General features: G+C 37.3%; 1 protein-coding gene across 1 annotated transcript in view; it reads right to left on the minus strand.

Annotated features, from left to right (window-relative positions):
- HEATR5B (HEAT repeat containing 5B) overlaps positions 1–25,326 on the minus strand; it is a 99,202-nt gene that overhangs the window by 39,664 nt on the left and 34,212 nt on the right. The window contains exons 18-24 of the mRNA XM_052648585.1: positions 24,180–24,370; positions 21,587–21,746; positions 17,078–17,267; positions 14,091–14,260; positions 8,676–8,820; positions 3,228–3,467; positions 2,199–2,450 (exon numbers count right to left, since the gene is read on the minus strand). Of these exons, the coding sequence (XP_052504545.1) occupies positions 2,199–2,450; positions 3,228–3,467; positions 8,676–8,820; positions 14,091–14,260; positions 17,078–17,267; positions 21,587–21,746; positions 24,180–24,370 (1,348 nt within the window). The remainder of the gene's footprint in view (positions 1–2,198; positions 2,451–3,227; positions 3,468–8,675; positions 8,821–14,090; positions 14,261–17,077; positions 17,268–21,586; positions 21,747–24,179; positions 24,371–25,326) is intronic.

The raw sequence follows: 25,326 nt of genomic DNA on the forward strand, positions 1-25,326 counted from the left end.
CATCGGGAAAGGAGTACATCTAGGCTCTATATTGTCACCCTGCTTATTTAACTTATATGCAGACTACATCATGAGAAACATTGGGCTGGATGAAGCACAAGCTGGAATCAAGATTGCCGGGAGAAATATCAATAACCTCAGATATGCAGATGACACCACCCTTATGGCAAAAAGTGAAGAACTAAAGAGCCTCTTGATGAAAGTGAAAGAGGAGAGTGAAAAAGTTGGCTTAAAGCTCAACCTTCAGAAAACTAATCATGGTATCTAGTCCTATCACTTCATGGCAAATAGACGGAGAAACAATGGAAACAGTGACAGACTTTATTTTGGGGGGCTCAAAAATCACTGCAGATTGTGACTGCAGACACGAAATTAAAAGACACTTACTCCTTGGAAGGAAAGTTATAACCAACCTAGACAGCATATTTAAAAGCAGAGACATTACTTTGCCAACAAAGGTCCGTCTAGTCAAGGCTACATTTTTTTCCCAGTGGTCATGTATGGCTGTGAGAGCTGGACCATAAAGAGGGCAGAATGCCCAAGAACTGATGCCTTCAAATTGTGGTGCTGGAGAAGACTCCTGAAAGTCCCTTGCACAGCAAGGAGATCAAACCAGTCAATCGTAAGAGAGATCAACCCTGAATATTCACTGGAAGGACTGATGCTGAAGCTCCAGTATTCTGGTCATCTGATGTGAACAGACAACTCATTGGAAAAGTCCCTGATGCTGGGAAAGACTGAGGGCAGAAGGAGAAGAGGGCATTAGAGGATGAGACGGCTAGACAGCATTATCGATGAAACGGACATGAACTTGGGCAAACTCTGGGAGATGGTGAGGAAAGGGAGGCCTGGAGTACTGCAGTCCATGTGGTCGCAAAGAGTCAGACACGACTGGATGACTGAACAACAACAGAGGTTTATAGTATCCTGGGATTTTCTGACCCACAGAACGGTAACTTAATAAATTTCTGTTAGTTTAAACCATTAAGTTTACAGTCATTTCTTACAATAACAACAGAAAACTAACACAACCAGCCTCTTCTACTTGGAAAAACCCTCCCTCTTCCTATAAAATTCAGCTTCAATATGACCTCTTCTTTGAGGTTTTCCCTAGTTCTTCAGGAAATGAATAGCAATTTTTATGTTCCCAAAGTACTCTATCCTTCCACTACTGGGAAATATAATTATTTGAGTGACAAATTTGTCTCTTTGTCTTCTAGACTAGAACATCTTCAAAAGCACAGACTGTTATTTTTTTCCTTCTGGATCCCCAATGGATAGCAAAGAACAAGTTTTGATGACTATTTGATGAATGACATGATTAAAGACACTGTGTTCACAACATATTGTGCTTTACTGGTATCCTATATCAGATTCACATTTTATACCCAGTGTAATACTGTTTTACTTTCTGTTTTTTAATCCATCTGTGACTTTTACTGCTTCTTACACACAATAAAATAAACTGGAAGGCATTTTTAACATATAGACCTCAATACTGATAATACATACCATGTCTTCAGATATTTTAAAAAATGACAGGATGATGAAGAGACAACAAAGCATAAGATAAGAGACTCTGTTACTCTACCAGTCTCTCAGCTTCTCTGGGTTTCTTCATTTGTAAGTGAAAATACAAAACCTGATGATCTCTGTAAATTCCGTTTAATATCTGATCCAGGGGATATATGGCATAAAAGCTTACAAACGATCAAAAAGTAAAAGGTTTCAGTAATAAACAATTTCACTTTTTCAAAAATATGCAATAGCATTTCTGAAATCTGAGTTTAAAATCTGCCATGGCATTCACAAACTCTGACATTCTCCATGGCTGGGAACTGCAAAATGCACTTTATTTACTCACCTTAAACTTTTGCTAAAAGTAGGGTAAGGTACGAAGGAAACATATGTTACCGTCATCATTACGCTTAGGGCCATCATTATTCTTAGGACAAATAATTAAGATGAATATATCTTTAAGGTAGACAGATATATAACTTTGGCCCACTTTCCTCAACTTACCTTCCAAATAGAGATCAGGAGACAGTATGTAGAGAGGACAAAAAACAAAGGCAAAAAGCAAGGAAACTTACAATAAGTGAAGAGCACAGTCTAAAGCAGGTTACAAAGCAGTAAAATATTTCAAACCTATTAAAAAAAATACTCTGGGGAAAATTAAGTACTGATTTTAAACTTACTTGTGGGGTTTCGTAGTTTAGCAGAACGTGCCAGGGCAAGATCAAAGTGAGCCTGGTCTGCATTCTCACACAGATTGATGATTCGACACAGGCAATCAGCAGCAAATACTCGAGTGGCCCAGCGAGGTGCCACGAAGGGCTTTGACTTGTCTTCTTCTCCGAGTGTGGTAAACATGGTATCATCATCCATCTCATCTTTCTTCTCAAATTCCTCATCTTTTCCACTGCTTAAAGGAGTTGCAGTACTCATATCTGTAACAAGAGTAAAAGCACATTATAACAACCTCACGTATAGCAAAAATGATGCTTTAGATATAGCACTGTGTGAAGGAATCTAATTTAAAAACAGTAGAATTGGCAAGGTTCTTTTTAGAGAATCAATTAAAAAACCAGAGAGGGGGACTGGGTACAAAGCATGTAAGACAGGCTCAAGGGTGTGATGTACACCACGAGGAATACAGGAATACATGTAAATGAAAAGCAACCTTTAAAACCTGTATAAAATTAAAATAAATAAATAATAAAGTAGTTATCAGATATCACTTCGAAATGCAATAATGTTGTTTCGTCTCCTTTGTATGTACTTTCACAATAATTATTTTTATGAAAGGTATGATTGTTGATCTGTTTATGATAGTAAAATAAAATTTCTCCTTAAATATATTTAATTTAAAAAGATAAATAAAAATAGAAATGAAAAACCAAGGAAAGAATAACAAAAATATTTACATATTTCACTACTTCTACATCTTATGTTGAACGAGACAGTAATCTGGGATTTTAATATATGAAAATTAGTTTGAACTTAGTTATCTGCCAAAAAATAATCAGAGTTCATTAGTTTGTAATATAATTTAACCTTAATTAATCCCTTTACAGGGATTTATAGAGTACAACTTATTATTATTTTAAAAGGCAGGCTCAAATTTATATATATGTATGTATATCTATATATAGTATATATCTATAGATACATATCAAAAATAAATAATTTTCCTTATTTTAAGAATATATATAGTAAATACATACCACTAGAAGCTGCTAGGACATCTTTACAAAGCATTAGCCAATGAGAAAGCTTTTCAACAGCCAGCGATGACAGCATATGTCCCAAAGTATCATGGATATCAGAACATAATTTTCTGTCTGTCTCCCGGTCTAGCATTCCAAAAAGAAGTCCCTCAAGACCAGTTTCTGTTATATTAACACCTTGATGCCGGCAATGGATATCACTTCGAGAACTTGCTCCAGGCGCAAAAGGACTAACATCTGAAAAGCAAATATTTCAAATGAACTTGTACAGGACTTTATTGTATACTAGTGGTAATAGTTAAGTTAAAGACCATGATCTACATGTATATTCACAACAATAACAAAACCAGTTAGCTATATATATACACAATTCAACTATGGTCTCCAAATTACATGTTTTTAGAATTAGAATTTAATCTGACAATGAAAGTAAAAACCCTGCTCTTTAAGACTGATTATCCTACAGTATTTTAAACAAATCTCCAGGGAATACTTGATAAATATATTTGATTTTAACAAGAAAAGTGTGGGAAAGAGATGTATTTTTAAATAGATTTAATCATCTGAAAAAATTATTGCTATATATGTTGGATGAACAAATTGAAATTGAATCACTCCAAAGACATAATAAGGAGAGGCTTGCAGAAAACAGCCACAGTCAGGGGAATTCAAAGACAGCAGGAAATGGAAGGTTCTGAGGAAGTAACATTCTAGAGAGATTAAGCACAGATGTCTATTTTTCACTTAGCAGTATAGCGTGAATATTTTCCCGTAGCAGGAATTAGACTTCCACAACATGAATTTACATGAACATAGCAAATCACTGACTTAGGAGTACATTAACTGATTAACCACTGAGGAGGAATTCCTGAAAGAGGCTGGGTCAAAGGGTTAGCACGGTTTGAAAACTTGGAGGATATACTGACAAAAAAATCCTCCAAGGAAACTTGGGTGACTTTATGTTTCTACCAGTAGTATAAGAAATTTCTTTTATTCATATCTCTCCCAACATTGGTTAAAATCATAATTTTTAATCTTAATCAGTTTCATAGAAGAAAAATGCTATCTTATAACTGTATTAACATGTAACTATTTAATCATTAAAGGTATTTCATATGTTCATACTGCTTCCTTGATAAAACATCTCTTTTGTGTACTCTTGCGATATTTACAGATGCATTGAAGAGTCAACCTAGCAGGTCCCAGACTACCCTATGAAGGTCTGATATCACAGTCAGTCCTTGACTTGCATTTGGGATTGGGTTTCAAGAGAGCCCCATCATTTCCTGATAAAAGTGGCTGAGTATGCCTAAGTTGTCTGTACCAACAGCAGGGTTTATGCTGGACATCTGTTTAGGCTGAACAACAAACTTTCAGAAAATCTGAACTTCCAGTATATGCTAGGTAAATCATGCCGATTTGACTAGCCCCTAATAAAAACCTTAGGCACTGAGGGTCTAACAAGCTTCACAGGAAGACAGCATTTTACATGTGTCGTCACAACTCCTTGCAGGGGAAGTAAGCATATCCTGTGTGATTCCATGGGGAGTGAACTCGTAGAAGCTTGTGCCTGGTCTGCTCTGGACTTCACTCCATATACCTTCTCCCTTTGCTGATTTTGCTTTGTATCCTTCTGCTGTTATTAATCATAGCCATAAATGTGACTATATGCTGAGTCCTAGTAAAACCTAGGGGAGGGTGTCGTAGGCCCCCTGGCACACATTTGTAAAAGCTTTAAAATATTAAAATACAAATGCACACATTTTAATAAACAAAGGATATTTTGTGAATATTTTTCCCATTCTTAGTTTATCTCTTTCAGTATTGATTATGGTGACCGGCAGAAAAGTTCTGAAATTTTTTTTCAAGAGAATTCTGTAACTACTTTTGGTGCTATGTTTTCTCTCCAAAAAGCAGTAATGTTTACTGCTATATTTTTTATAGTAAACTTCCTATACACTCTACAATACAGTGTGTGCTTGCTAACAGAGTTCTTATTTACATTATGCTAAAATTGAAGCTATTTTAGTATATTAATTCTTGGTACCCAAGAAACTACTATGCATTAGGAACCTCTTAAAAGTAGAAATTTTCTCTCACTATAGAGGAAATATGTCTGTCAATTAAGCTCTTAAAGTTCCCAAACCACCTAGCCCTAGAACCAGAGGAAAAGTGAAAGTGAAAGTCACTCAGTCGTGTCCGACTCTTTGTGACCCCATGGACTACACACTCCACGGTATTCTCCAGGCCAGAATATTGGAGTGGGTAGCCTTTCCCTTCTTCGGGGAGTCTTCCCAATCCAGGGATCGAACCCAGTTCTCCCGCATTGTGGTTGGATTCTTTACCAGCTGAGCCACAAGGGAAGCCCAAGAATATTGGGGTGAGTAGCCTAGCCCTTCTCCAGGGGACTTTCCTGACACAAGGATCGAACCAGAGTTTCCTGCATTGCAGGTGGATTCTTTAACAACTGAGGTATCAGGGAATCCCCAGAGGGCCAATTATATATGCAAGCTATACTTAAAATCCTTGGAAAAGCAAAAAGAACTGAAGAAAGTAAAGATCTACTTTTCACTACCTAAACATCTACTGACATTTCATAGTTTAATTGGTTTCTGTGGTCTTAACTTCTTCAAGGAAAAGTAACATCACAAAAAATTAACTATTGTCAGACGTCGGAAGTTTTGAAGTATCCTCAAAATTATCTTTTCAGAAGCCTATTATGGATACAAGGCAATACCCCTTATACAGTTATAATGTCCTTTAGGGATGGCAGAAGTGTTCTGACACCCCAAAATTTTGAGCTATGAAATTTTTAAAAGGTCAGTCAGTTCAGTTTCTCAGTCGTATCCGACTCTTTGTGACCCCATGAACTGCAGCATGCCAGACTTCACTGTCCATCACCAACTTCCAAAGTTTGCTCAAACTCATGTCCTCGAGTTGGTAATGCCATCCAACCATCTCATCCTCTGTTGTCCCCTTCTCCTCCTGCCTTCAATCTTTCCAAGCATCAGGGTCTTTTCCAAGGAGTTAGGTATTCGCAACAGGTGGCTAAAGTACTGGAGCTTCAGCTTCAGCATCAGTCTTTCCAATGAATATTCAGGACTGATTTCCTTTAGGATGAACTGGTTTGAACCCTTTGCAGTCTTGAGAAGACTCTCAAGAGTCTTCTCCAACACCACAGTTCAAAAGCATCAATTCTTTGGTGCTCAGATTTCTTTTGAGTCCAACTCTCACATCCATACATGACTACTGGAAAAACCATAGCTTTGACTAGATGGACCTCTGTCAGAAAAGTAATGTCTCTGCTTTTTAATATGCTGTCTAGGTTGGTCATAACTTTTCTTCCAAGGAGCAAGTGTCTTTTTATTTCATGGCTGCAGTCACCATCTGCAGCGATTTTGGAGCCCCTAAAAATAAAGTCTGCCATTGTTTCCATTGTTTCCCCATCCTTTTGCCATGAAGTGATGGGACCAGATGCCATGATCTCTGTTTTTTGAATGTTGAGTTTTAAGCCAGCTTTTTTGCTTCCTTCTCTCACTTTCATCAAGAGGATCTTTAGTTCTTCTTCACTTTCTGCCAAATGGGTGGTTGATCTGCACATCTGAGGTTGTTAATATTTCTCCTGGCAATCTTGACTCCAGCTTGTGCTGCATCCAGCCCAGCGTTTCTCATGATGTGTTCTGCATGTAAGTTAAATAAGGAGGGTGACAATATACAGCCTTGATGGACTCCTTTCCCGATGTGGAACCAGTCTGTTGTTCCATGTCCAGTTCTAACTGTGGTTTCCTGACCTGCATATAGATTTCTCAGGAGGCAGGTCAGGTGGTCTGGCATTCCCATCTCTTTCAGAATCTTCCACAGCCTGTTGTGATCTACACAGTCAAAGGCTTTGGTCTAGTCAAATAAGAAGAAATAGATGTTTTTCGGGAACCCTTTTGCTTTTTCGATGTTGGCAATTTGATCTCTGCCTTTTCTAAAACCAGCTTGAACATCTGGAAGCTCACAGTTCATGTACTGTTGAAGCCTGGCTTGGAGAATTTTGACCATTACTTTGCTAGCGTGTGAGATGAGTGCAATTGTGCGGTAGTTTGAACACACTTTGGCATTGCCCTTGTTGGGATGGGAATGAAAACTGACCTTTTCCAGTCCTGTGGCCACTGCTGAGTTTTCCAGATTTGCTGGCCTATCGAGTGCAGCACTTTCACAGCATCATCTTTTACGACTTGAAATAGCTCAACTGGAATTCCATCACCTACACTATCTTTGTTCGTAGTGATGCTTCCTAAGGCCCACTTGACTTCACATTCCAAGATGTCTGGCTCTAGGTGAGTGATCACACCATCATGATTATCTGGGTCATGAAGATCTTTTTGTATAGTTCTTGTGTGTATTCTTGCCACTTCTTAATATCTTCTGCTTCTGTTAGGTCCATACCATGTGTGTCCTTCATTGTACCTATCTTTGCATGACATGTTCCCTTGATATCTTTAATCTTCTTGAAGAGATCTCTAGTGTTTCCCACTCTATTATTTACCTCTATTCCTTTGCATTTGATCACTGAGGAAGGCTTTTTTATCTCCAGACTTCCCTAGTAGCTCAGATGGTAAAGCATCTGCATACAATGCAGGAAACCCGAGTTCAATCCCTGAGTCAGGAAGATCTCCTGGAGAAGGAAATGACAGCTAACTCCAGTATTCTTACCTGGAAAATCCCATGGACGGAAGAGCCTGGTAGGCTACAGTCTATTGCGTCACGAAGAGTCGGACTGCACGACTTCACTTCACTTTGCTATTCTTTGGAACTCTGCATTCAAATGGGTATAGCTTTCCTTTTCTGCTTTGCCTTTAGCTTCTTTTCTTTTCTCAGCTATTTGTAAGTCCTCTTCAGACAACCATTTTGCCTTTTTGCATTTCGTTTTCTTGGGGGTGATCTTGACCACTACCTCCTGTACAATGTCACGAACCTCCTTCCATGGTTCTTCAGGCACTCTGTCTGTCAGATCTAATCCCTTGAATATGTTTGTCACTCCCACTGTATCATCGTAAGGGATTTGATTTAGGTCATACCTGGATGGTCTACTGGTTTTCCCTACTTTCTTCAATTTAAGTCTGAATTTTGCAATAATGAGTTCATGATCTGAGCCACAGTCAGCTCCTGGTCTTGTTTTTGCTGACTGTATAGAGCTTCTCCCTCTTTGGCCACAAAGAATATAATCTATGCGATTTGGGTATTGACCATCTGGTGATGTCCATGTGTAGAGTCTTCTCTTGTGTTGTTGGAAGAGGGTGTTTAAAAAGTTAAAAATGTAAAACTACCAAGAAAACTATATGGGAATTTTAAAAGTAACAAGTTTTATTTAAAAGAGTAAGAAAATTGATGATATTTCAATGCAAAAATGTTATTTAATAACTAATACTTAAAAAGAACATTGATAAAAGGACTTACTGGTGCCACTGCTCTCTTTGTCCCCTGAATTTTTTGCCAGGCTCATGGCATATTCACATACTTCAGCTGCTTCTCTTTGGGCAAGCTGCCGGAGACATGCCACAGCTGCTCGTCGAAGTAATAGATGGGAACTACACAGGTGAACCTGTAAACAATAACAATTTTAGACTTTTTTTAAAAAGCTGTAATCTCACTTGTCTAATGAACGTATATTAACACCTAATTTCTGAAGAGGCTCTTCATTTAACCCCCTTATTTGTTTCCAATAGAGCCAAATAATGGACTTTTCAAAAACTAGTAATACCAATAAAATATATAGAGTATTTTAATAGGCTACAAAAGAACTGCCCCAAGTCTTGGGTTAAAGATCACATAATATACTTAGATTAAAACCCAGAAGGATCTTTTGCACATTTTATACACAGTCCTATTAAACTCTGTCACCGACATTTTTTTTTGGACCTAGCGAGTGTCATATTGAATGAAGTCAGACAGAAGGAGAAATATCATATGAAAACCCTTACATTTGGAGTCTAAAAAGAAATAATACAAAGAACATAAAACAGAAAGAGACTCACAAAGTTAGAAAACAAACTCATGGTTGCCAGGGGGAAGGGATAGTTAGGACTCTGGCAAGGTCATGTACACACTGCTATACTTAAAATGGATAACCAACAAAAACCTATTGTATAGCACATAGAACTCTGCTCAATGTTATGTGCTAGCCTGGATGGGCCTCATAGGGGTTTGGGGGAGAATGGATATAGGCATATGTATGGCTGAGTCCCTTTACTGTTCACCTGAAACTATTACAACATTGTTAATTGACTATGAAGTCACTCTGTCGTGTCTGACTCTTTGTGACCCCATGAATGACATAGCCCACCAGGCTCCTCTGTCCATGGAATTTTCTAGGCAAGAATACTGGAGTGGGTTGCCATTCCCTTCTCCATGTCACTGAAATTTTTAAAGTGCACAGAGATCAAGTGTACCAAATGAAAAGTCACGGGGTAGAGCACACAGTAAGAACTGAAAGTAAAGGAAGGTACATATTAAAATAAAAAATTAAAATTAAGCAAACATAAATATCTGAAAAGAACTGCAAAAGATTCTTTTGGTATAGAATATTTTTCATTTCAAAAGTTCCTGAAAGAATCACTATAGTACACTCTAATACACGATATAAACCATAAGACATACCACTGCATAATAATTAAGAGCTCAGGCTCCAGTTGCCAGACTGGGTTTAAATCACACACTTACTCCTGTATGATCTTAGGGAAGTTACCTAACCTCTCTGTGCCTTGTTTGCTCATATATGAAATGAGGATAGCAATTTCCCACAGGAATATAGTGAAAATAAAATAAGTTAAAACAAATATTTTATTTAGAACAGTAGATGATACATAGTAAATCATATAATAGATAATAAATCTATTATCACTCAATCTATCAATCTGATTCATCAAGCAAATATTAAACTCTGCTCCATATGTTGCTTTTTAAGCAAGGAAGCAAGACATTTTAGAAAGAATCTCATCCAGAAATGATGGAGGGGAAAATAATTATATGGAAGACATCACTCCTTCACAATGCTAGATAATGTATTTTTATGCTGTTAATATAGCATTTGTAACTCATTTCTGAATAAAGCTTACAATCATTGAAATTATACCGAGTATTAAAAAAACAAAATATAACTGAGGAGAGAAAACCTAACAGATCAGATTTTTTTCAACATAATGTTTTCTCTTCTCTTTCTAAAAATAATGACATTTTAAAACTTTCAAATATCCTATAGGTAAGGTTAAGCATGGTCATATGACACAGAAGGAACAAATCTCTCAGAGTTTTGTTTTTTTTATCTGTACAGACAGGTCCTACCTATCTTATGCAACTGTGGAGAGATCAAAGGATTAAACATATATGAAGCATAACACCATATAATTTCATTTAATTACAATTAAATAGAATTGTAGCTAAGAAAATACACTCAACATATCCTGGGTCAAAGTGAAAGAAATAAAATATTTTAAGGTTTACATAATGTTTTCAAAAACTCAAGTTTTAACGATCCTGAAATGGCTGGATGGCATCACTGACTCGATGGACATGAGTTTGAGTGAACTCCGGGAGTTGGTGATGGACAGGGAGGCCTGGCGTGCTGCGATTCATGGGGTCGCAAAGAGTCGGACACGACTGAACTGAACTGAATGATCCTGAAGTCACTTCCCCACCCCTCCATTTCAACATCTCTGATATGAGAGATACAAATTATCACTGATGGTGTTTTGCAGCCACTGTAAACCAGGTAACAATTAACTTGTATTTGTTTGGAAACTTTCAACACTTTCTGGTAAAATCCACAAAATATCAGGAAAAAAAACATTAAATTTGATAAAAAAAAATATGTGGCTTCACGCAAACTTCTTAGCTGCTCAGATATAATCACAATTTACTTGACATCTATCAGTAGAGCCTGGTGTAGCCTTGTTCTTGAATTTTATACAAACGGAACCATGAAGTCTGTTCTCTTCTGTTTGGTTTCTTTTCAGCAATATGTCTGTTGGACCCATCCATGTGATTCCATATAATAGGGGTTCATTCATTTTTACTGTTGTATAATATTTTATTGAAGAATTACACCATTATCCACTCTGCAGAATGGAGCACATTTTGGCTGTTTCTGTTTTTTTGGCTAGCACAAATAACCCAGGAATGAAAATTCCTGAGGATTTTTTTTGGCACACATGTGCATGCATTTCTCTCAGGTATTTACTTTAGAGGGGAGTTGCTCGATTATATTGTATGCATACTTTCAACTTTTGTAGATTATGCCTCACTGTTTTCCAAAGAAGCTTCTTTTTTCTTCCTTATATTCTGCAAACCTTAGGAACACCGTGCTGCTTGCTCCTACATTAGGCCTCTAGTTAGTTAGTGTTAGCCACTCAGTCATGTCCAACTCTTTGTGATCCCATGGACAGTAGCCTGCCAGGCTCCTCTGTCCACGGAATTCTCGAGGGAAGAGTAATCGAGTAGGTTGCCATTCCCTTCATTAGGCCTCTGTGAAGTGAAGTTAAAGTCGCTCAGTCTTGTCTGACTCTTTGCAACCCCATGGACTATACAGTCCACGGAATTCTCTAGGCTAGAATACTGGAGTGGGTAGCCTTTCCCTTCTCCAGGGGATCTTCCAAACTCAGGGATCGAACCCAGGTCTCCCACACTGCAGGAGAATTCTTTACCAGCTGAGCCACAAGGGAAGCCCAGAAAGCCCTGCTATTTAAACCTTACGTCATCTTGCTATCCTATCCCTTCTTGTGCCTGCCATATACTTATATTCAGGACAATGAGATATCCCTGCTCTGTCACTGACGATGTGGGCATTTAGCTCAAGTCTTTTTCTCACTGACATCTCCTACAATCATCCCAGGTAATGTACTTGCTGTGTGCAGAAAAGATCTGGACAGAAGAACGACTGATCACATAGTATAACAAGCATCTACTTGCCAGGAGGAAAATAAAAGTAGTCCAGAGTGGTGGCCGTTCTTGCAAAAACACATTTGAACAGTTCCATCATATACATTTTAATATTTTTATATAATTTCATTAAGATTACTGTAGTGAAGCTTACCTCTTAATAGATTTGCTGAAAAAAAATCACCTCATTTGTGTTAGGTATTACACATGGTATCACATAATATGGTCTCTTCTGGTGGCAATGGCTGAATAGAGATGAACATGAAGTTTACAAAAATCAGCCCTGATTTCACTAATTTGGATGAATCCATGTGTGAACTATTTTTTAGAGAGTGTCAAAAGATTTGGTAATGAAGACAGCTCAAAGGGCATTTGGTAATGTGGAATCAAGAGAGCCACTCGAGTGGCCCTCTTTTTTATCTTTTATCTCCCATGCCATCTCCTTCCCAGATTTTTGGAAAAGGTTCAGGAGAGTGCTCCAATATACCGTGTAACAAAACCCTTGATGCTATGCTAAAAAAATCATTTTGGATACATTATTTTCTGTTAACACACAGGACACTCAGTATGTTCCCTGTGGCTTACTGGTAACCTTCAATGAGATAAAGAAATTCACGTTATTACTTGACCAGATCCTCTCAAATATGTTCCATCTCATAAGGAAAACTTTCATAGTATAATTATATTTAAGGAGAAAAAAATGCACAGAGGAACCAGACAACTGAGGAGTGTGTGTCTGAGTCTTCATCACATTTATCAGTTGCCTATCAGAGCTGCGCTTCCCAAGTGGCTCAGCAGTAAAGCATCTGCCCATAATGCAGGAGATGGTGGGGTTTGAGCCGTGGGCCAGGAAGATTCTCTGGAGTAGGAAATAGCAACCCACTCCAGTATTCTGGCCTAGAAAATTCCACGGACAGAGGAGCCTGACAGGCTACAGTCCATGGGGTTGCAAGGACTCAGACACTACTGAACGCACACACATACCAGAGCTGTATCATGTAACTAGTTTACCGTGCTCAAGAGATGCCATTTGTGCCCTCAAAACCTGGGTGTTAGGCCATGGCTTTTGACAGGATGGCACATAGCTTGTTGCAGAATGCAATCTGGAGTATACTATTAATTGACTATTTTCTTCATGGATGTTCTTTGGAAACATTTCACATGCAACTGGTTTCCACGCTGTGGCACATTCAAACTCCTTGAAGGTGTGGGAATGATTCCCCCTAAATAATTGTCCAGCTTCATCCTGTGCCCTTATGACCCACCTCCCCCTTTTTCCTCTCAGCCTCTGACTAAACGATTCCTTAAATGCATTCCCTCCTTCCCATCTCAGGACCTTTCACATATTTTTCCTTCTGCTTAAAAATAAGTGCTGTTACTCCAATATCATATTTCTCCCCAAACTAACTCCTATTTACCCTACAGTTTGCATCTTATATATCATTTTTTCAAGGAAATCTTTTCTGAATGCCTAGGTTATGATAGGATTCTCTGTTTATATGCTTGCCTATAGTCTTTTCTAGCATTTATTGTAAACAATCACTGTTGACCATGTTAACCACACTTTTCTTTAATATTTTCCTTTTGTGCTATGTATAATGATTTTTGTACATTTTTTAAAAAAGAAAAAAATTTTTATTCTTAGAGCTGCATCCAAGAAATTCCACTCTCTGTACAACATACTTGCCCAGCTTTGAGGTATGTTTAGTCCAGAGAAAGTCCTCTGGACCTTATTTAACAGTTCATTAAAATATTTCCTAAAAGGTGAAAAAGAAAATCAGTGAATAAAATAAACAGTCATAAAGTCACTACTGAAGCTGAAACTAGAATGCACAATCCAGGAAACTTACTTTTTTTGCTTTGCTCTAGTCTGATATTTTGGGAAACAAATTTTAGGTTCCCTAAACAAATAAAAGAATGAAACAGCTTTATACTTACACAAAGGCTAGGAACAAGACTGGATAAATTGACATGTCGTGGTGCAAACATGTGAAGCTGCTGAAGGCAAGATATGGCAGCTGCCTGGACGAGAGAATCTGAATGGTCCTGGGTTATCGCACAACCCACCAAACAAGAAGAACGGATTGTGGAAATTGTTGCTCCATTCCCTAAGAGCAAAGCAAAAGACAACATAAAATACAATGATTTTATTATTAGTATCACCAAAAATATTCCTAGAAAATAACTATCTTCTAAATAATTCCTTTCCAAATAAACACACAAAAAAGTATACCTGAAACTAACACCACACTGTAAATCAACCGTACTTCAATTAAAAAAAAAAACTATGTTGAATTAACATTAACTAGTACATTTGCTCTATCGTAGGTTTGATACTGCAACTATTAAAAATCACTATAAGAAATGCCCTTACTTTTTTTCCCCTTACATTTTAACAGCTTACATTTTATCAAGCAAATAAAATCTACAGAACAAGAGTCAGCAAACTTTTCTTAAGAGGGCCAATATTTTTTATTTTGCTTGCCAGGAGGCAAAATCCACACTACTCTATGAGAGAAGTGCCTACATAACCACTTATAAAGAATTCTCACCTCATGGGTTGTTTAAAAAAAAAAAAAAGACCAAACAAGTGGGCATCTGACAAATTTGGCCCTTGGATCATAGTTAATTTGCCTAACCTGCCTGTCCCCTATTATAAGAAAGGCATCCTCTAAATTCCTCTCCTTGAAAGCCAACGTCAAAAAAGAAGTTACTTCTCAAAGGATGTAACGTATAGCATAGAGAATACAGTTAGCAATCTTATGATAACTATATGGTAACAGTTACTAGACGTAACGTGGCGATCAATTCATAATATATATAAATGCTGAAATACCAAGTAGTACACCTGAAATGAATACAGTAGTGTATATCAACTATGCTTCAATCAAAATTTAAAAAGGAGTTGCTTTTAAGAAAAATAATCCTCTTTCTGATGGTTTTGTAAACAAAAATTCTGTAAAATATATACAAATGATTTCAAAACACAACAGTTTATGAATGACAATAATGCATCTTAGATTTACCTAGCTTTATATTTATCCTCTGATAAACTATATTGTCTTTTAAGCCTATCATTGTTTCCTTTGGAAGAGCCAGAACATTCCTTATTCTCCAGTTCTTTGTTCAAATAACAGTACCACTTCTATGATAAAATAATGTCAAATTCTATTTTCCTAATAAGATTAATGGTAATTTTTAGCAGAGATAGGAAAAATAAATTGTGTAGTATTACACACCGTCTAGATAAAAATGTCTTAGCTGCCAAATGTAAGTGATTTAAAATTTTTACCAATGCAAAAAAAAAAATTTTATATAAAGACCAAACAGGGCTTCCCTAGTGGCTTAGTGGTAAAGAATCCACCTGCCAACCCAGGAAATATGGATTCGATCCCTGAGTCAGGAAGATACCCCAGAGATGGAAACAGCAACCTACCCCAGTATTCTTGCCTAGGAAATCCCAGAGGACCCTGACAACTACAAGCCACAGGGTCGCAAAGAGTCGGACGTGACTTCAGAGACTGAGCACACACTTACCCACAGAGACCAAACAAGGAAATCAGAGTCACACAAGAGTCATATTCTAGTTTGAAATACACAGGCCTCACCATCACATCAGAAAGCACTTGGTAGACACCTACACTTAATCAAGGGCACATATTTATTCTCTCTATACCTGTGATATTCACTGGAAGAAAGAAATACCAATCTTCTCAAAGAGGACACTGAGACCAAGATAGAGACATGTATAAATCATATATTTTTCAATTCCTAGCATTCCTCCTAAAGGTCCTTTCTTTTTTCACATCCCTTTTTTAAAGTAACTATCTGAATGGAGGCAACGAAGCATAGTAGTTAAGAATGCAGGCAAACAGGCAAAGGAAATTTACCTGAGCTTGACCTCTGATCCCAACCACTCACTGGCAGGTGTGCGTGTGCGTGTGCATGTGTGTGGTGTCTGTGTGTGTGTGTGTGTCTCTGTGTGTGTGCTCAGTTGTGCATGGACTATAGCCTGTCAGGCTCCTCTATGAAAATTTCCCAGCAAGAACACTGGAGCGGGTTGCCATTCCTTCTCCGGGGGATCTTCCTGAACCAGGGACTGAACCTGCGTCTCCTGTTGTCTCCTGCATTGGCAGGTGGTTTCTCTACCATTGTGCCACCTGGGAAGCCCTCACTGGCTATATAATATATATAAAATCTTGGGAAAATGCTTAACCTTTCTCAGCCTCAGTATTTCATCTGTAAAATGGAGAGATATACCTTTATCAGGATTGCTGTTAGAATCAAATGAGATAATATATATAAAAAGCTAGACTCACTGAAAGATTTAATAAATAGTAGGAGGAAAAGGGAAAGCTCTGAAAGTAGCTCATGTATTTTGCATAAATTCACAATAATTTTCTGACCTGAGTGTTTAAGTTAACCATTTGTAGAATTATTTCAGTGGAAGTACATGGTAAGAATTTGGGCCTTAGGATCACAAATCTGCTACTCCTCAGTTGAATGACTCGAGGCAAGTTACTTAACTTCACTGAGTTTAATTCCTGAGAGAAAATAATATATTTCTTAGAGTTAAAAAAACAAAAAAGTGAAGCTAGAGTCCATGAAGACAAGAGGATGGCACCCCAGGCCAAAGGAACTCCACTTTCACCTTTGACTTCATAGGGCTCCAAGTAACATTTTAACTTAGGTGTTTTCTCTGCTCAAAGTTCAAAAAGCATCTTCATATCACAGGTTTCTTAAGGGGAGTAAATAAAATAGCACACGTAAAGAGGAGAGCTCCAGGTTTTCAGTAAATTGCCAGTGCATAACACACAGAAATTATTAGTATAAGATTTCTTTAGGCAATGTGAAGGTAATATTCAGGAAGCTGAGAGACAGTTATTATCTCTGTAATCCCTTTAGCTTAAGATGAAGTTACTCACCTTGTAGTTCAGGTCCAACAGTAGTTATTATAGCACCCAAGCATCTACCCAAACACTGATGAACTTCTGTATGTGAGGGTGGAACTGTCAACAGCAAGGTAAGAACTAGAGATAATGTTGGCTCTACATATCCACGATACATTGGGCCACTAGAATCCACTATCAAAGCAAGTGAGTGAAGGGACCAAGTCTGGAATAAAATATAATTTATTTTATTGTAAACAGTATAGTGAACTGATATTTTAACTTGAATTTTCATAATACTAATACTTTCATTTTTAATGAATAGAAATATTTTAAAATATATTCCTTAAATGAGTAAAGGTCAACACATAAGCTACTAGTAGCCAATGACCAAAGCAACCAATACACAAATGCTATGTTTAAAGTTCCTTTGCAGCGTGACTTTAAGTGTCAGGGAAAAAGTTTCACTGATGAACTCATTTCCTCTATTATAATTACATGCATTTCACAATTCCCAAAAAGAGGAACTTATGTAATGAGAGTTTAGTGGATGCTAAGTCTCACTGGAAAAGACTCTGATGCTGGGAGGGATTGGGGGCAGGAGGAGAAGGGGACAACTGAGAATGAGATGGCTGGATGGCATCGTTGGACATGAGTCTGAGTGAACTCCGGGATGGGGTCGCAAAGAGTCGGACACGACTGAGCGACTGAACTGAACTGAAGGACATCCGATATGGCTTTACAATTTTGCTAAGAAACTAGCCTAAAATAAAACCATGACCACACCAATGTTCTGTAATACTCAGATCTATTTCTCAAGCAATGACATTCACATAACAGCTCTTCAAGTCACGGAATCTTTTCAGGCTCTAATTTATGTTTACTAAGCACAAATAATCTTAGTGGCTAATAGTATTTGCAGAATTAACCTGGAGCAATGTACTGTAATCAGCACAGGCTTAAGAAAATGAAAAATCCTTTAAGCTGCCCACACCCACATGTTAAACAAAGTACCTTTAAAAAAAACAAAAACACCTCTCCGCTTTATTACCAAAGACACACTCTCAGACACCTCATTCAGTTCTCAATTCTTAAGAGATTTTACCCATACATATTTCTGAAGCCACAATGGACTGACTGAAGAGCAGTTAAAGGTCCTGCTTCATACAGTTCACACCTCGGGGATCTGGCTGGGTTTGGGCTCTCATTTCCTTCCTGTTCTCAGTAAAATCACCCTTCTTCACCAGGGCTGAAGCCTCACCTTTTCCATGAGGTCTTCTTAGGACCCCACCACAGCCCAGGCGTTCTGCTGACTGAAGTGCTTCGGCACCAATGCTGCGTCTGCCTCCTTCTCCAGTTTCTGAGCACCTCATTTATAGAACTCTCTTCATAGGTTTTAAAACTCAAGTGCTTTGCCTGTAATAGGTTTGGGTTTTGCTGCAGTGAAGGAGCATGTACCAGCTAAGTGCGGGAGAGATGGGGGGTGTTGTTGGTTGGCTTTCCTAACTCAACTGCAGCCTTACTAGAAGCCTCTCTGTGTCAAGCAGAAGGATGCAGGGAGGCACCATCTATGCTGGGAAGCCTGGGCTACAGCGTCTAGAAGGTTCCGAGTGGGTGTGTGGGCTGCCAGTCCATTTACAGAAGGGATGTGAAGGCCATCTCAGCACCCCTTCTCTGGTCCCATTCCATCTCTTCTCTCTTGGTCTTTAGGACACAGACAGTGCAAGAAGCACAGAGTATATCCTAACAGATAGCGAAATTGCCTTCTCCCTTTTTCGTTTCATAAGTCAAAATCATCTGGTCCAACTTTCTCATTCCTCCCAGCGGAGAGGGAAACCAGTACCTTTTATTTTTGCTACTGGCATCTCCAAAGGAGAGCTGCACTCCTGAGCCAAGGACACAGAGGTCTCAATAGAGAAGTTTCCCAACTTGACAATGTGGTAGGAAAAAAAATCCATACCTTACTTTCTACTACTTGTCAATCTACTCCAATCCTAGGGAATCAAGCAACCTGAGTTGAACAATTATGTATAGAAACTACAACTACTGAGAAAAGTAATAGGAATATAGCAGCTTGTGGGAGGAAGACCAGAATATACATTCTGGAGAAAAAAATTAATGGAAGAAGAAAAGAAAGTATTTTAATAAAACTATTGCAAGGATTTTTAAGGCAATATAATTAAAGTAAAAAGGAGAAGTGTTTTTTAAAAAAAAAAAAACAGGATTTATATTAAATGTTCAGTAGAAAGCTAGAAAAAAAGATTAATTATTATTAAATACTGGAGAAAGGAAATGGCAACGCACTCCAGTACTCTTGCCTGGGAAATCCCAAGGACAGAGGAGCCTGGTGGGCTACAGTCCATGGGGTCACAAAAGAGCCAGACATGACTGAGCAACTAAACAGATTATGAAATACAAAAATCATTACTTTTTCAATTGGAGGTTCAGTTGGAAGATTATCTTGTAACACATAGTGAAAACACAAAAAATTTAAAATAATGAGGAAAAAGACAAGAGGCTCAATATGCAAATAAGTATCAGAAAGTGAAAAAGAAAAGATAAACTTATACACAATTTGATGAAATTTCTAAGCTTCCAGGATAGAGGGAAAATGCTAGTAAACCAAAATGTTAGGTTATAAACATATAGACATATTTCAGATAAGTTCCTTAGCAAAAGAAATAAAAAGCCAAGGAAAAAGACCGCTATGATGTCTATAAGCTCCGTTATGTTAGAAATTTATTGCCAATACATAAACCGAAGTCTTTTGGGAGTGGAAAATACATGCACAGCATAAAAGAAGAAAATGTATTTATCACCAAAATTTTATATCTGGATATTCAAAGCCACACTGCAGAAAAACTTTACAGTATTTGTACGTCAGTTAATTTGATTATTGGCTTCTATGTTATCTTCTACATCTTAAAGAACATATTTGAAAGCTTATATAGATAGCTGATAAAAAACATAATATCTGAGATAATAACTGAGTTAATATCTGTGGAAATTTAACTAAAAAAATTAAGCTACTATGAGACTCTCACATGTAACACAAAAAATACCAAAACATTTATGAATAATGAAAAAAAAAGGACTGTGTGCCAGGAATAGTATATCCGACCAAATATCACTCAAATTTGAAGATTAAATAGAGCTATTTTATTTCAGTTATGTAAGGAATCAAAAAAACACACCACTCAACAACCCTTCTCAAGATTATTATTGTTAAAGGAAGTTTTCTTATCAAGTAAAAACAAAGTAAGAACAGAGATCTCAACACAGGAATTGAGGATACAAAAAAGAAACCACTATGCAACAATAAAGCTCTAGTAATTACAGCTGAATACACGTATACAGTAACTTGACTGTGAAGTATAATTTTTGAGTTAGGATTCTTGTCACAGAAGAGACCTTACAGAAAACTGAAGAATGCTACCATACTGTTCCTGTGCAGATGAGAACTGAAATAGCAGCTTTGAGGGAATGTATGTGATCTACATGATAGTAAAATGCCATGTCAGGAATGAATCATGTGAAGCAGTCACTTACAGGAGTGTGGTTTTAAGAAATTAAAGCAAGAGAGGACTGAGAAAAAGATGAAGGCAAAGGAAAGAAAACTAGCACCGACTCTCTGACATAAAAGAAGAAAGCAGCATCTTCTTAGGTAAAATAATTTTACAGTTGTGTTCTTTTCTTGCAGACCACTGTGGAAACAGTGTTTAGAAAAAAAAAAAAACAGCACAGACCCTCGTAAGGTGCAAGATTATTTCATTTGTGTTTTTAGTTCTTTGGGGATGTTTGTGCTTTATTGCTGGAAACATTTTCCAAGAAGTCAAAGCAAACTAAGCCTGTAGACTAAGAAGCCTCTGGTGGATTCTGAATCCTTTTCTGATGGCGAAGGAACCCATCCATAAATACACCTACGAAAGGCAATAATGGCAATCAAACTTGTCTCTTCTGTCATCATCTGAGTCCCAATATGAAGCTGGCGAGTTGAAAGCTACTGGATTCACATACTCGATATTTTTTGGTGCATCAGTGTGAAATGGCAAATCAAGAATCTAGAATATCTTCACACACATGAAGCTTTTGCCTCTTACTGTAATTAAATCTATTTTTGTATAAAATATTTGAAGAGAAAGAAAAAATGAAATTCAAGGAGTACACTTGAAGATTCAACCCATGGCCCTGTACCTGGGTTAGGGTATTAGAGGAGAAGAGAAAGATAGGTTATTAAAAGAAATTTGGTCAATCTACCAAATGTAAGGAAATACAAAGATGAGGAAACATGTACCAAGGATAATAAATAATAAAAAGAAACTATGCTTCAAGGAATGTATGGAATGGGTCAAATTCCCAGAATAAGGCAGACTTTAGGATTAGGTTCAAATACAAAATCCTGTTATACATTCATAAAACAAAATGATAGAGAAAGATCCTAACACATTTTCCCTAACAACTCATCAAAATCATTACCATTTTTTAGAAATAAATTTTCCTACAAATAATATTTTCAAACTTCATAATAAAAACTTGATATCCTACCTGGACTTCAGAGGATGTTCCATCCTGTGCCAGAGCCAACAAAATGCTGACACTGGTCTTCAGATGTTGTCCTGAGCCGATACCACCAACATAACGATGCAAACAGCCCAGAGCCAACGAGTGGCCGGTTCTGGACACGACGTCTCGAGCTGACTTCAACCTGGAAAAGAGTCATGCTTCAGGGATTGTTTCTTCTCTTTCCCTATGGCAACAACAAGCTTATGAATCACACAATAAAAGGGATCTATTCTGGAAATCAGAAAAGATTACAATCATGATTATTTCTTTCTCTACGCATTAACAAACGTTAGAGCCTTAATTTAAAATGGCTAAAATCACACATTTCACTGAATACAAGCTTATTTTCATTTCAGAGAAAACATGAAAAAGAAACTACAACTTCAGAGTTTTTAATATTAAATTATTCCTCAAAAATACAAGAGCGATTTGAAATATATTTTAACCACTGGTGCTTTCAATAAAAGAAAAATAAGACAAAAAGACTATGACATAATCAGGCACCAACATAGTTACTGTTAGAGAAGATGAAAATCCCACTAAGAACAAAGCTCCTAAAATAGCAAAGGAGCCTAGAAAGCAACTTTGATTACATTTTCAAAACTGTATTACTAAAAACAAACAAACAAACTGTATTATAACTCTCAATAAATCATCCATAATTAAACTAATAAAAGTGAAATAAAGTCAAGGGATAAAAAACCATCCCAAGACTCTGGCTGGTTAGTTTGCCTATGGCAAAGAAAAATACAAATGCTGTCAAGACAGAACAGACGTTAGGAAATGTAGCGATGGAAGCCATGAACTAAGTGCATCCAGAGCAGTACTTTTTTTCTGACCACACCACATGGCATGTAGGATCTTCCCTGACCAGAGATTGAACCTGATCCCTCTGCATTGCGAGTGTGGAGTCTTAACCACTAGACTACCAGGGAAATCCTTTAGCAATATTTCTAATATATTATATCCTTGGATAAGGGGTCTTTACCTCTCTATACCTCAGTTTCTCCATCTGTAAAACAAAACATTATCATTACTCCTATATAGCAGTTGTTTTGAGGAATTAAAGAAGAATGAAGGACATCTGTGCATCCTAAAGCATTACACAGATTAGAAAGCTTCCTTCACATAGCTACTTTTCAAAGTTCATGCCAGTGAGCTAAAATGAAAGCTGAGCCAATTTTGTCAGTAATAATTATCTATTCAGTACAGTAAATTATCTAAGATATAAGAATATACATTTCCCAGAGGTGTCAAAGTGAGAATGCTGCCTAATAATTATAATACTACATAGAGATTTTATGACAAATCCCAGTTTCAGATAAATTAAAATGTGAAAAAAATGGGTAACTTAAAATCTATGTAATAATTAATTTTAGATCATAATAACTTATTTGGAAAAGTTAATGAAACTAAGCATTGAGAACACCTGCAAACCATTAACCGGACAGGTATGAATATGAATGAAATGTCCTTGTTTTCACCAGAATTGATATGAAACAGATACTCTGATAGGTATTGAAGACACATAAATTAAAACCCCTGGTCACTAAAGAAAAATTAACCATTCAAGAGTTTTCCAAAGAAATAAATTCCAATTTTACCTATTAATAACAGAACACAAACCACAAAATAGGTAGTTAAGATTGGTTCTTTTAAAATAACTTTAACAAAAGTTGATTTCAGGATCAATGAGAGATACTTGAAAAAGGTAAAGCTAATCTATCACTAGAAAACAATTGAAGCCATTCTGCAGAAGACTAAGTGACAGGGAATATTTTGACTGTATTCTCCCCACTTGTATTATCCTTAGTAAGTCAAGCGATAACACTGGGGCATTATCCTCAACCCACCAAACTGTGCCAATTGTGTGTGAAGACAAGGACAACAATTCTCAGATGCAGAAGAGTTCAGAAAACACTTCTTTAGAATTACTACTTCACAACCACTGCTTCTCCCAATCTCTCTCTTGTTAATCACGATGTAGTTTAGTATAATTAATACTCAAGATATACCATACTTAAGAATGATTAGTTTACATTACTCAAGTGTTAATTCCTACCCACTCTTGATTTTCAACTGCTCTACTTCAGTACTTGATTAACAACCAACAGTCACTAATAACTCTATTTATCATCTTAATCACATTTATTTGGATCTCTGAGGTCACTCTTTTAAATGCCACAAAATTCTAAAAAGCTAATGCTAAATATATCCCGTTTCAGAAATAATTTAAATAATGATAAACTCAGTAATAGTTAGAAAAAGAATGGCTTGTCCAAAAAGTGAAATATTAACAGAAAGAACAATGGCAATGGTGTGGGAGGGAGCAGAAATGAGAGAAAAGAACTTCAAAGCACCTCTTTAAGAGCAAAGTACACATAATTGAGAGAAACCCTTACTAACAACCCTCTTGATTCCATTATATAACATTCGACAGCTGAAAAAGAAACCCACACCACATTGAAAGCATGTACCATGTAGAAAATACATGGTTCGGTTAATAACAACTGTGGATTATCTAAACGATATCATTGACTATGAGAGAAAGTTACTTGTTGATAGGGAGACTCACTTGTCAAAGCTATACTGGGCCATTCTAGCAATAAAAGTTGCTTCTCCAACCACCTGAGCCATTCTTCCAAGAGCTTCCCCTGCTGCACATCGTAAGATGGGGTTTGGATTGTCCAGAGCCCCCATAACCAGTGTCAGAGCAGATTTACGAACTTCCTCTGGTCCTAAAGTACTTTTGTTTTCAGCAAGGCCCTATGGTTATTTAAAAAAAAAAAAGAAAAAAAAAAGGACTGCAATATTTGTAAATTAACATCTTCACACATTACTCTCTTCAGCCAGCTTTCCCATGCATATACTATGCTTAGAATTCACACCTTTTAAATTGACAGCAATCACTGTCCTAAACATGATTTCAGATCATGATACGTAACATAGTTATAGCTGAATCAGCCCTAAAACCAACAATCCCTAGGAGTGTCTCTACCAAAGACACATACTTAAAAGCTGTTTTTATATATAAAGGACAAATGGCAACCCACTCCAGTATTCTTGCCTGGAGAATCCCAGGGATGGAGGAGCCTGGTGGGCTGCCGTCTATGGGGTCGCACAAAGTCAGACAAAACTGGGGCGACTTGGCAGGCAGTATTATTAAAACAACTGTGATTAACTGATTGAAATTTATCATTCTAACTTTAAGGAAAGAAAAAGGCCTGATGAACATGAAACCCTGATACATTTATATAAAAATGCCAGAGACAATAATTACGTCACAAAGAGTATATCCAATAGATACTTAAAGACAAAATGAGGTAAGAACAATCAGTAAACGAACATCGGTTGCTCAGATGGTTAAGAATCTGCCTGTAATGCTGGAGACCCAGATTCGATTCCTGGGTTGGGAAGCTCCCCTGGAGGAGGGCATGACAACCCACTCCGTTATTCATGCCTGGAGAATCCCATGGACAGAGGAGCCTGGTAGGCTACAGTCCATGGGGTCGCAAAGAGTCGGACATGACAAAGTGACAAAGCATGAAGGCTGACAAAGTCTCTTCATCATACTAAAGGTTAACGTCTCTGGTTCTAGTTACACTTACTGTCCTGGAACTTAAAATTATTTATTTACTTGAGGCCAAAAATCTAAGTCATGCTGCCTACGGAAAGTGTTAACTTCAGCAGAGCCATTAGCGAGCACACCTATGAGTAAAGGT

Source organism: Budorcas taxicolor, chromosome 11, assembly GCF_023091745.1.
Source record: "Budorcas taxicolor isolate Tak-1 chromosome 11, Takin1.1, whole genome shotgun sequence".
In the NCBI taxonomy this organism is placed as follows: Eukaryota; Metazoa; Chordata; class Mammalia; order Artiodactyla; family Bovidae; genus Budorcas; species Budorcas taxicolor.